Raw genomic sequence first — 13,643 nt, 5'->3', positions numbered from 1 at the left:
TATGAAAATAGCTATGTTCTGAATTATTCTTTCTGTAATCTAATCAGGAGCAAAAGCAGACTGTCATAACATGAATGCTGTAAATGAAAAGCTTCTTCAGTGGTCTGAGAAGTGAATTTGCTTCAGGAATTGCACTGTGACAATGGATGTATGGAGGTGGGTGGGAAGAGAGCAATATCTTTGTCACCAAGCAAGGGAATTTCCTTGCTCAGAATTCCTTGGGCACATCATTACCAGAGATGAAACATGGGCTCATCACTTTACATTGATTTCAACAGCACTGTCAACAGAACAGTATTAGATCACATTCTCATGAAAAAGTTCTATGTGGAAAGTGTTCTCGGTGACATTTTTGGGCAAAAAGGGTATGCTCCTGGACCACAGGGCAACACTGAATGTTTACCATTTCTGCAAAAAACTGCAGCACCTGCAGGAAGCCATCCAGAGAAAACATCCTCACTTGCTCACAGAAAGAGTAGTCCTTTTCCATGACAATGCCAGCTTCCACGCAACCCATGCCACAAAACTCCGGGAGCAGTTTTATTGGGAATGTCTGGATCAAACACCAAATAGCTCAGACCCTGCACCTTAAGGGTGTGAACAGTGACCCACTGGGAACTGAACAGGTGGTTATCATTGCAACAAATGTCTCACTCACTCTTGTAATTAGGTGGAAAATTATAAGATTGGTCCATTGTTCTCTTTGATGTCTATGCTGAAGAAATAAATCTGAGGGTAACACACCCTTGGATATTACTTACTGAACACCTCTTGTACAGTGACAGAAACATTAATAACAGATTATCCCTTGGGAATATCTTCAAATATTCCATTCAGAATCTTGTGTCTCCCTATCTACTTAAAAATGTAAAGATGTTCTGTATCGATGTGAAACTCACCCAAAGGGAAGAACACTGATAGACCACAAGTGCTAGAGAACAGAGGGCTGAGAAGAATATTCTGAAGTGAAATGCAGTACCAGGAGGCTGAAGAAAATTGTAACAATAAAGGGCTTAATGAGCTGTACTCTTCACCAAATTGTATTACGGTGATCAAATCAAGAAGGGTGAGATGGGTGCAGCATACAACATCCATGGGTGAAATAAGAAGAAAAAAAAAATCCGTGATTTTAGTCTGCAAGCGAACTATACTGACCGAGCGACCACCGCTTGTTGGCGAAGTTTAGTGCCAACTTTTGTGGATGGAGGGTGTTGCATGGGCAGTGCAATGAATCTCCATGGCCGTTAATCTCAGTATTCTAGACTGGAGCTGCTATTTCCTTGAAGTAGTTCCCCAATTATCATCATGAGGCTGAGTGGACCCTGTTCCAGAACCACTACTTCTCAGAAAAAATAAGAAATACACACAAAATTTATCTCAAAGCCTAAAGGAGACCTGGGCATAGATGGGAAGATAAAACAGGACATGAATTGGCTCATAACAGCATCTAACAGTGGGCTCTTGTGAATGCTGAGGCAGATACTTTCAGAATGTGTAACAGGCAGGCAGTTTCTCAGCTATATTGAGGTCATACAAGAAGTGCCATGGATAGTGGGGATGAGAGTTCGTTTCGTGCTTCCTCGTCTGGCTAATATTGTGTCCCTGAGGCCTGCATCAACAAGCCCAAAAGTCTGTCACTACTGAATGTTATCACATGGCTACCTATGCTACCATTCATGTGAATGGAATGATTAGACTGAAGTGGGATATATAACAACTTGACGGAGAACTGAAGGTCGATTCACTACACATCCTTTCTTGGCCTCTGTATAGTGGGGTGACTATTAATGTCTGCTCCATGGAGTGAGTTAATCGCTTAGTGGGGGGTAGCTGGGTCCACTCGGCACGGCGGCCACTCATGGGCCTATTGTAGCTGCCCTGGGTGATTATGATGATGGAAAATTTGGTGGAATGAAGATTGGCAGGGGAAACTGAAGTACTCGGAGAAAACCCTGCCCCAGCGCCACTTTGTCCATCACAAATTCCACTTGACCAGACCCGGGATCGAACCCGGGCCACCGCGGTGGGAAGCCAGCAACTAACCGCTTGAGCTATGGTGCAGCCATGGAGTGAGTGAGTTATGCTGCAAATACCTCTCATAGATGGGTGAGCATTTTAGACTGGAATCTAGTCACTGGAGTGCTACACTGCTTCTGCCTTGCAATCAAATCTTAATTGTATGCATCCTGTTGTGTGTTATAAACAAGGTACATATACAAAAGTATGCAGTCTACACAACAATATTCTGTATTTAAAACAAAGCAGACACTATCGTATCAACATTTGCTTTTATTGGCACTACATGTTTTGACCCTTACACTGGGTCATCAACAGGCATACAATGATATCAGACTCAGTTGCTGATTAACATGGCAGATCATATACCAGGTAGTGCTAATAGCGCTACAGTTTTAGCTACTAATAATAGTGAATGGAGTGAAGTTACGTGTAGTTGTTGTGTTAAACTTAAAACAGAATTAGAAAAAACTCCAACTGAACTTAAATCTATGCAAAAAGTTCTTGAATTGCTGCAAGAAGAAATAAAGTTAAATACGCATCACCAGACAGGAGGAATAATTAATTTATAGACTGCTGAATATTAGTGCAAATCATGGGAATGTCTACTATTTAGCTTTGTATTTTATTCCATGAATTAGGTCACTATGTGACAGTGAAATATTTGCATGGGTTGCTTGAGGGAGATCAATATTTGCAATGTGTCTTGTGCCGGGACAGTGGGATTAGTGTATTAAGATGTGTTATGTATGAATTAAAATTAATACACTAGTGTTATCATTATTATTATTTTATTATTTAATTTACTATCAACTATGATCAAGTATTGTATATAGAAAATATCTGACTTGTCCTATATCATGTATAATGATCCATGGATGTTAATAAAAATGAAATGAAATGAATTGCATCTAACAATTTGCACCTAATTCTTCAATAAGGATCTTTATTGCGCACTTGAGTGTTTTTAAATGCATAAATTGAGTCTTTTGATTAAAATTTTAAAATACTAAAAACATAAAATGTTGATATGATAGTGTCTACTTCGACTTAAATACAGAATATTGTTGTGTAGACTGCATACTTCTGTTTATGTGCCTTGTTGCAATAAAATAATTTCATTACTAACAGCATCAATTCTTCATTCATTTATTCTTCACAGTTTAGTATTAATGTTAGCCAGAAGATCTACATGTCATATTTCCAAAATTTAACAATAAAAAATAAATTTATTTCAGTTTTAAAAGTAATAACAATATTAATATAAAAGTAGATGATGAAAAAGAGATGTATGATGTTAGCTGCCACTTATGAACCCCTGCAAGAGACCAGAACATAATAATATCAGTTGCAGTGAAAATAAGCACAAAGCAAAGCCATCACAGAGCTGCAACAGCAGCAGATGATACTTACACAATGATGTTGTTGATGGGAATGTGGATCAGCTTCACAAAGAAACCAATGAATCCCATTATTGCAAACCCAATTGCAGTGGCGACTGCAATTTTATGGAATTCTGAAAGAAAAATAAGCAGAAGGTAAAGTTATCCCATGTTTAAACATATTCTGAAGAGAGTGAGGGGCTGCAAGCCTGACTCCTCTGCCCTCTAGCTGAGGAACAAACCATTCTATTGAGATGGAGTTTGCATCAAACTACGATGAAATAAATAAACTCTGTTTATGTAGCAATGGCCCTAGTTACGTGTAGCTGACCACTCAGACTCCTAACATTACAGTCATCATGGCTGGGCATTCAACTACAATCCATTCGCCGAGACGAGACAGAGTAAACAAAGCAAGCCCCGCGTCGCCACAGCTGACAGCAAGGCGTGGACAAAGCGGGCAGTTACTCAGTGTACCCACTGCATTCGGACGCACGTTAACCTGCATTCAGACGCACGTTAACCTGCATTCAGACTGAAGAGTGAACTTTGGACGCCCCTGCAATGGTACACCCATCACGTGATCGCTGCATGATTTCATTCAAAGAGCGAAGGATATACCGCGTGCATTTGTTTATGAGGACTCTCTCGTCTCCGCGAATGGACTATAGCCATGTGTTTACAGAGCACAGAATTCATGAAGTTATTAAGCTTTGGACGATGATGATGATGATGATATAGGGTAATGCAGTTTGGGTGATGACGATGACTTTGATGATGATTACAACCAATCAGTGACTCCAGGAACAAACAATTACTGACAGCAACATTGCAAATGAAGGTGTAAGGGTTGGAGGGGTATCAATGAAGTTCAGATGGCAAGGTATCAGCACGTTATCTGCAGCACGGGAAATATTTTGCGGTATCCACAGTCCACAGTTTGCATATCTAATCTGGATATAGTGGACATATTTGAAAAAAATTTTGACAGAGCTGGGCCAGAGGTATAGTAAATGAAACCAACTAGTCATTTCAGCTTCAGAATACCTCCATCCTCGCCACCAAGACCCGCTATATGAATCGCATCATTGGGGAGGCAATTGAGATTGAACTGCATTCAGAAAATATGAACAGAGGGGGGGTGGCTATTATCTCAGCAAGTCTTGGAAACCTCTCATCTGTTCTCTTAAAAACCCCCACCGGGATATGACGCCAGATCCAGAAGGCCACACAGGCCATGACCAACCAACATAACAACCCCCCCCCTCAGCTTATGGGTTAGTGCCCAGCCTTTAACCTTGCCTTTCTCTCCCCTACACAAAAACCATGCTTGTCCCAGCTCCCTTCCCCCCCTCCTACACTACTGTTTTCACTTGTATACTTGCCCTTCCCCCCCGTCCTTCTCTGCTCTCACATAGCTGTGTATATTTCCACGCAGTCTGCTTTTACTGGTTCTCACGGTCTCTTCGCTTGCAGATTTCTTATATTTTTTTTCTACCCTGAAGATGGAGGTGATACGTTCCCCCGAAACGTCGGTTAATACCACATATACACAGTGCCAAATCCCAGAAGACTGCTTTCTTCATAGTCATTAAAACTCTGTGAATCTAAAATGGGCTATGCTAGGTGTGTCCTTATTTATACGAGACATGGCATGAACTCAACGAATCAGAAAGTGAATGTAGACACAAACAAAACATCAATAATTATCAGGCTGGTGAATCATCCTGATCATGGCCACATTGTCTCGCTGAACATTATTTTTTAACTATCCAGAGTTGGCCCAATTCTTGGAATCCAACAACACAGTTTGTGTAGGCGCTTTACCCACCAACAGGAAAAATGTCACCCCCTACATAAAGGATAAAAGACTGATAAATGCAGTGCACTATGATCAGCATCCAGGACGTGTAAGAGTACACATCTGGCAGGATAAGCAAAGTTATTATGATCTCAATTTACCACAAAGATGATACGCACTCCAAAGTAAATAAAGCAAGTAAGAAAGAGACAAAACCTGTAGCAGTACATGAATACAGTTGGAACATAATAGCAATTCATTTCAGAGATCAGATGCTACATCTTCATTTGCCTGAGCAAAAGGTAGGTTCTAAGTGGTACACGAAATTATTCATGATGTTATTCAGTGTAGTCATCCATAATTCCATGATAATATACCAGTCCAAGCCAAACAATAAGAGAACAGACTTTCTTAAATTCAGGCTTCTTCTAACCAAGGTTTCACAGAGAAACACAGGTCTACCATCCCTTACCCTGTATAAGAAAGTTCTTCAACCAAACTGCCTCCAAACAGACTGACTGATTATCACTTCCTATAGAAAATTCCCACCACAGGAAACAAGGCTAAGCCACACAAGCGATGTGTCATGTGCTCAACACATGGAAAGTAAAGAGAAACAGTTTATCGGTGCAGTAGATGATATAAAGGGTATTTCTATGCCAAAGTAGGAGGAGAACAGAGAACAGAGTTTACATGAAATGATAATGGAGTAGTAGTAGTAGTAGTAGTAGTAGTAGTAGTAGTAGTAGTAGTAGTAGTAGTAGTAGTAGTAGGTAGTAAACTTTTGGCCACCTTCAAATATCTGAGTACAATGTTCCCAAATTGTAACATTCTTAAATTTACTTGAGAATCTCCAAACTGAATGAAACAAAATCTGACGGACCATATTTTGATACACAGGAGACGGCATTCATGTGTGCATGATGTCTGATTTTTCAGGGGAGAGGATTGTGATACTGACCACTGTCTGGTGGGGGCAAAAGTTTGGGAGACTGGCACTAATTAAATAAGCAATGCAAAAATTTTATATGGCGAGATTCAATCTCAAAAACTAAATGATGTAGGCAGTATCAGATTAAAATCTCAAACAGATTCACAGCTTTGGAAAACTCAGATGATGATGATGTCAATATGAACAGAGCTTGGAAAACTATCAGACAGAATATCGAAGTTTAGTCAAAGAGCATTTATGATATTATGAACTGAAGCAGCATAAGCCATGGTTCGACAAAGGATGTTCAAATCTATTGGATCACAGGAAACTAGCCACAATGCAGTGGTTATAGCAAATGGGGATAATCAGAACAATGTCAGACTTGAAGTTAATGGGCAATTCACAAGCAAAAAAGGAGGAAATACACAGAAGGCAAAATTAATGAACTGGCAACACACAGTAAGAACAAGAACATTACAGACTTATACTAGATAGAGAAATAAATGCATTTAAGAAGGGTTACCAGCCTAGAAATAATTTGGTAAAGGATGAGAACAGTGGTCTTACTGAGTCCCACAGTATTTTGAAGAAGTGCAAGGATTACTACTGATGTGTTTAGGGTTATGTTAGGCAGATGGAAATACATATAGCTGAGCCATTAGTACCTGAGCTTAGTCCTTCTGAGATTGAAATTGCTACTGCAAAGTTGAATAGGCATAAATGGCCAGGTACTGATCAGATTCTTGCAGGAGGTGAACATTATGTTCTGAGATCCATAAAATCATTAATTATTTTGGAATAAGGAAGACCCTGAGGAGTGGAAAGACAGTAAGTACAAAATGACGATGAAATCGACTACAGTTACCGAGCCATATCACTGTAATCAACTTCATATAAAATTGTATCCAACATCCGCTCTGAAGGTCAAGTCCATATGCAGACAGTGTAAGAGATGAACTACTCATTAGACTTTTGCATTTGTCAGATATTGGAGAAAAGGTGAGAATACAATGAGATGGTACATCAGCTATCCACTGTACAATATTTTCAGAGTTCAGAGTACTCGTGAAACTGGATAGGCTGATTAAAATGTGTTTAAAGAAAACCTGTAGTAAAGCCTGTACAAGTAAACATTGTCTGATTTTTTCTATTCAAAACAAGATGTTTCATCATCATCATCATCATCATCATCACGGCAAATTTAAGATATTTGGGAAATTGTATGTATGATGGGTAGGCCTCCTTGGCCCTTGCACCATGACCTACAGTGGTCTATTGTGCTTTATTTGGGAACTTACTTACTTACTCACGGAGCTGAGCCCTTCTTGAGGAGCCGCCAATTCTGCAGCTACTCGAGAATTTCCCAGCATTTTATGGAACCTGAAGGTTCATTACCGTGTTCACAAGAGCCCTCCACGGGTCCCAAAAGTAACAAATCAGAATTGCTGCCTCAGGAAACTACCACCTGCACATTTCATCATATCCCTGATTCTGTTCCAAAGTCCTGCCAATTCAATTGTGGACAAGAAACTCAGTTTCTGGATGGGCTCTTGAACACAGTAAAGTAAAGTAAAGTAAAGTAAAGTAAAGCTATCCCTGTACCAGGCCATGAAGGCCCATAGGGTTGTGAGACGTTGAGGGTCCCACATTATCTAGACAGTCGGCTCAAAAGATGGCGGTAAGGTTGTGAGCCTTATGCGCCGGCCGCGCTTTACTCCCAAGGAAAATTATTTAATTAATTCCTGGTACTCATTTCTGATAAAGGCTGAAAGGACCCCAGGGCCATAGGGCAGCTGGAAGGATTAGGTCAATTGAGAAAAAATTCAATGACCTCATCGGGACTTGAACCTGCGACCTTCCGGCTAAGGAAAATGTGCACTGACATGGCAGGGAACATGGTCCATGGATCCGTCAATGTACACTGTCCTGTCATGGTTGAAATGCACATTAATATATGAAATGTTTATCATCTATAGATGTTTCATTGCAAATCCATGATCAATATTACAAGCTGTAAGACTTAAAGACAAACGGTAAAATAATATGCCATATAGATTCTGAACCAAATATACATGAAATTTATACTGATAGGACCAGAATCCGAGATGACTCAAGAAAGACATGTCATGTTACTCTATGGTCATTCCTTGTACACTAAACCTACTATGGCAGCAAATTAGCTGAGCAATAACTTAAAAAACTGCAACATGATCATTACCTTTTCTATCAGGCTTCGTGCACCTCTTCAATAATCGAATGGAGTCCTTGGCAAACTGCCGCCCTGGTTCAACAAATTTTGTCACCTGATCCATGACGAATCCAATACGCTGTCAACTGTATAACTGAAACAAGAATGACTAAAAATGTGGCTTATGAACATAAAAGCTAGGGTATATAAAATATTCAAGTTTTTAGGTCTGTATTGTCACATGTTAGTGACTAGACATGGGTTTGGATTGGTAATTGGATTTACTGAACACTTACAATAGTAACAACAAAGGCTTATAACATTCCGACTAACTTACACACTTTACAAATCAGTAGAGCACATGCCAAGTCGTTGCTACGTTCATTATATAACCTTGGGGCGGCCCCGCACAGAAAACACCGCTTCCAATAGTTCCATTGTTGATGTGTAACCGTTGCCTAGTAACCTATTCTCAATCCGCTATTCCAGCTTTCAGCCGCCATACCACAGTATCTTGTTAGATTTAACTGAGCCCGACAGCATCATTTTCCACAGATTACCTACAATCAGCCCATGGTGTACGGAACTCACGTTTGGCACACTAACGAATGTCATTTACATTTACGTAGCACAAGTGAAAGCTAAAACTGTCACATCGCAGACAGACAATTAAATTTCGAACTATTGCCCTCCAGAAAATCTGGTAATTTTATTTTCATCTAATGTTCGGGAAATGGTTATTATGATCTCTAAAGGTTATGTTTAAAAATAAACAGCCATGCAGATCAGTATTTTCTTCCACGACGAATAATATACAAATTCAACTATTTCATTGCTAGCTCTACTCTCATTTTTTGTATATACTAAGATAGAAACTTACCGATACGTACGTCCACGTACTATATTTCAAGTCCTGTCTTCTATTAGCCAACACTAAAACACGTCACTGCTCTCTCTCGCGACCTCAACGACCTCCACCAACCAACCTTCCTGTCGCTTCCTGTAAGTGTTGCATGCAAACGTCTTCGTGTCGCTTCGTGTAACAAAATTATTTCCCTCTGGTGATAATTTCTGGCATTACGTATATAGCGTCCCAAACTTATTTAGTAATCCGTGATTTCTTCCCATCTGTTGACGGCGTTGACAGTTTGTCATAAACAGCGACCGATTTCGAGGGCTCTTATGATCAATGAGAGAATGAAGTGCGTAATCGGAGAAAAGTTTGCAGAACAGTAGAAGAATGTCTGTAGCAGGCTGTAGGGAAGTTGACTGTACTATAGAACGCTATAGAAGTTCAGTAGGTGTGAATTACCATCGAGAGGTATATTTGGTACATTGGCACGAGACAGGCTAGCTGCGACAGTTTACTGTTAACGTACAATTTGTTGCTGGATACATGAAATCACATACAATGGAGCATGTGTTGTTCTTTGCAGTAATGTGGGCATTTGTTTTTCCGAACGCATTCTCTGTTCCTATTGAAGACTGTGGTAAGAGATTACGATATATTTGTTCAAGAGGTCATAGAAAATGTAAAAATCTTTAAAATCTTCCAGTGCTCCTTTTACGAAGAAATTTGAATTTGTGTTGCCAATGTAGTCACATTTTTTTTTTCAGGATCCAAAGTAGGAAGCTTTACAAATGTTGCCATATCATCGTGTAAAGGGACGGATCCTGTTTGTATTCTGAGAAAGAAATCAAATGTTACCTTGGATATTTTATTTACTACAAGTAAGGAAAGTGACTGTAGTATGTTGGTAATATATGTAGTAATAATATCTCGTGTATTTGATTTTCCAAGGGACAGTTGTTGAACAAAAATAAAACCTGGATAAATTGTATGAGTGCAGTATCGATTACATGTACACCATCTACAAACATTCTGGATTTGTTGAAAACAAAGGCAAAGAGCTATCCCTGTAACAGGCCATGAATGCTTGTAGGGCTGTGAAACTTTTTTTAGACAATCAGCTCACAGACAGTGGTGAGGTTGTCAGCCTTATGCACTGGCCGCCCTTTACCCCTCCCACTGCAGGAAGATTTCTGGTATTCAATTCTGTTAGAGGATGAGTTGACCCCAGGGTCAGTGTGTGGCTCTCAGGGTTCGTCAGTTGACTATTAATTGTTAGCAACAGTTCCCAATATTTTTTTTGATGTTATCAAATTTTGTATACAGATTTCTAAAGTTCGATTATGTTATTCAGCAACACAGTTTAAGTTGAAGAAAGCAGTCTTCTGGGATTTGGCACCGTGTCGGTTAACACCACATCTACACGGTGCCACATCCCAGAAGACTGCTTTCTTCATAGTCACTGCTGTGAAAGCCTCAAATCTTACAGTTTAAGTTATTTGTTATTTATGATGTAGTGGTGCCTTATATTGTCAAATTATAGGATAATTAGTGAGTGATGAATTCGAAAGAATGTCAAAGGAAGTGATCATGGCCTATTTAAAGGCACTATCCCAGCATTCACTTGCAGGGCCTGAGGAAAACTTTGAAAGACTTTGGGCTCCTTGCGGTCTCAGCTGAATTTCAAACCAGTCGCCTCTGAAATACAAGCCAGAAGCATTACTGCCCGAGCCAACTTGCTTCGTCTTATTTGGTGCTGAATGATGTGAGACTGTTATTCATGTAGAAGTAGCTATGCCACTTTTTAGGTATTCTGTCATTTGCATCTGAGAACCAGGGACCATTGAAAACCTCAGGATATTTGGTTCTGATCAAAGCTAGGTACCTCCTCATAAAAGCCATGCTTTAGCAGTTAACAAATTTGTTTTTTGTTTTGAGTTGCATTTAACTTTCTTGTCATCCTGGTGTGTATATTTTCAGATGTTACTGATAACTCTGTGAAGGCAGAGGTACACGGTATTATTCAGGGACTACCTATACCATGGCCTGTTCAGAATCCAAATGCTTGCCAGTCAAGTGGTCTAACGTGCCCTCTGGAGCCTGGAAATAAATACCATTATACAGCCACATTTAGAATCCTGCAGTCATACCCCACAGTAAGTTCATGCCCGTAGTCCGCTTATAAATTCATTTCCCATTGAATTATGCAGAAAGTCTATGATGACTTAGAGTTTGTATTCATATAGTATTAGAAATTCAGAACAGTGTAATGGTTTGTATTTTGGGCAAGTATTGATTTTTGTCTGGTTGTGAAATCTCTTTCTTTAATGGGAAAACAGAAATTGCAAGTATCTGAAAACAAGGTAAATGTAAAGTTGTTCCTGTGCTTAGCTAATTAAGCACTACACCAAGAAGGCTCGTGGAGGAGTGGAAGTATAGATGCACATTTTCTTGACCCTGGCACTAACTGGAGGTGAGTGGTCAGCTTCACGCCCTGGTTGTTTTCCCTGTGGGGAAGGAGCCCCCAGTACCCATTGGATAGGAGGTTGGGTGGACCCCAGAGCCAGTCTGGATAACCTGGAAAACAGAAAATTCTTGACCTTACCGGGACTCGAACTCCAGCCAGTATCCAGTTGCTATACTGACTACGCTATCCTGGCTCCACTAAAAACAAGGTGCTCAGGATAATATGTGAACATATCAAGGATGGGCAGTTTATGATATTACGTAACAAGGAACTATATACACTGATATATTGGGTTTTTGGACTTTATCCATCGTCCTGGTTTTTAAGATAACAAATAAAAACACGATGTTTCGGAAACTGGATCCGAAACACTGTGTTTTTATTTGTTATCTTAAAAACCAGGACGATGGATAAAGTCCAAAAACCCAATATATCAGTGTATTATACACCATCGTCAGAATCCTATAGTAAGGAACTATATAGTTTACAGTCCGTGGCCTAATATTATTAAGATAATGAAATTCAGGACTTTGTAGTTGTCTGGATATGTAGCTTGGATGGTAAAGAAAAATGCATTCAGAATTCTTAAGGGGAGGTCTCTTGGAAAGCAGCCACCTCAAAAATATAGGAAGAGATGGGAGGATACTACTAAGACAGACTTTTGGGAAGCATAAGATTTGATAATTTTTTGGCCATGCCATTTTACAAGAAGTCCACTGAAAGTCAGCCAGTGTTTCAGAGGAACTTGTCACCTCAGTCATCAGGGTCAGAGAATAAAGAAAGCAAGAAACCAGCATGAAACAGGTAGCAGGCAGAGCAACAGACTACATGGCCTTGTATCCAAACCACTGCTACGGGAACCTCAAATCCTACATAATGATTTATATTGCAGTCTCATGACACTGTGTGGGTGGTCACGTTGATTCAGAAGGATTTGCTCCCTCCACCTTCAGAGCAAAAGTTCTGCTATGAAGATGGAGGGAACAGGTTTTTCCAAAATGATGGTAACCTCCGATCACATTATGGCAATACTTTGGGAAATGGGTTTTGAGGATGCGAGGTGGATGCAACTAACTCAGGATTGTGTCCGGAAAGATAATTAGTGCCAGTAGCTAGTGTGTACCTTGTCAGATGGTAAGATGATAGTTGAATTATGAATGGGCATGGCCTAATCATAGTAACATTTGGCATTGACACGACATTACTGGCAATAACCACAAAAAACTTCAGTCAGGATAGCCTGTGCCCCAGGTGAGATTCAAACCAAGCACATCCCGAATGAGTCAGGCAGCTGCCCAGTAGGATTTGACATCAGTGATAATGTTACAGTTTCCCATTTCTGTGTCTATAGTGGCTTGATGCTTGACTCTTGGCTCAGTAATCACAGTGTCCACTGCATGACACTTCTGGAAATGTTTTAGAATGAGGATGTCAACAGGTTTATTGTCTACTTTGCTGCTATGGTTCTGCTTAGCCTTCAGGAACATATTCACGTTTTTTGTTGATATTTTTGGCTGCTGACTTTGTCAAACTGGGCTCCTGAGCAGTTGTTTAATAACTAATATCTTATTCTGTCAAGTCCAAAATTCCACATTTTATGCTCAGTGTATAACTCATTTACCTTGTTTCATTTTGAGCCTATTGCATGATTTTGTTAGTTAATGTACTTAAACTTTGAGCCGTTCTAAGGTTTAGCTCGCTCACGTATGATGTCATCATGTTTCCCTTGATGGATTCCATCCCCACTATGCAGTATCCTGACATCAGTCATGTGGTCCCTTGTACCCTCTCGTGAAGGGGAGAATTGTACAGGGCAGTCGTGTAGACCAAGTTGACTTGGAAGGTCGGTTACTAGCCAGCAGGTTTGTTGTGGAAAATATTGGTTTCGGCTGGGGCTATTCTAAATTCCCTTTTGGTGCTATCTGGCTGGCCAGTAAGGACTGCCCGCGGTCGCAAGCCGTTGCTTGAATGCTTGCGACGCGCGTTATTAGATTTAGTTTGGTAT

At 40.1% G+C, this 13,643-nt stretch overlaps 1 protein-coding gene across 1 annotated transcript in view; it reads left to right on the top strand.

Moving 5' to 3' along the window:
* The first annotated feature begins 9,528 nt into the window (after positions 1–9,528).
* LOC111874498 (NPC intracellular cholesterol transporter 2 homolog a) overlaps positions 9,529–13,643 on the top strand; it is a 5,290-nt gene continuing 1,175 nt past the window's right edge. Inside the window, exons 1-3 of the mRNA XM_023870056.2 lie at positions 9,529–9,811; positions 9,939–10,052; positions 11,152–11,327. Of these exons, the coding sequence (XP_023725824.1) occupies positions 9,718–9,811; positions 9,939–10,052; positions 11,152–11,327 (384 nt within the window). The 5' untranslated portion in view covers positions 9,529–9,717. The remainder of the gene's footprint in view (positions 9,812–9,938; positions 10,053–11,151; positions 11,328–13,643) is intronic.

Source organism: Cryptotermes secundus, unplaced genomic scaffold, assembly GCF_002891405.2.
Source record: "Cryptotermes secundus unplaced genomic scaffold, Csec_1.0 scaffold561, whole genome shotgun sequence".
Taxonomy (NCBI): Eukaryota; Metazoa; Arthropoda; class Insecta; order Blattodea; family Kalotermitidae; genus Cryptotermes; species Cryptotermes secundus.
This window is presented reverse-complemented; position numbering and strand designations above follow the sequence as displayed.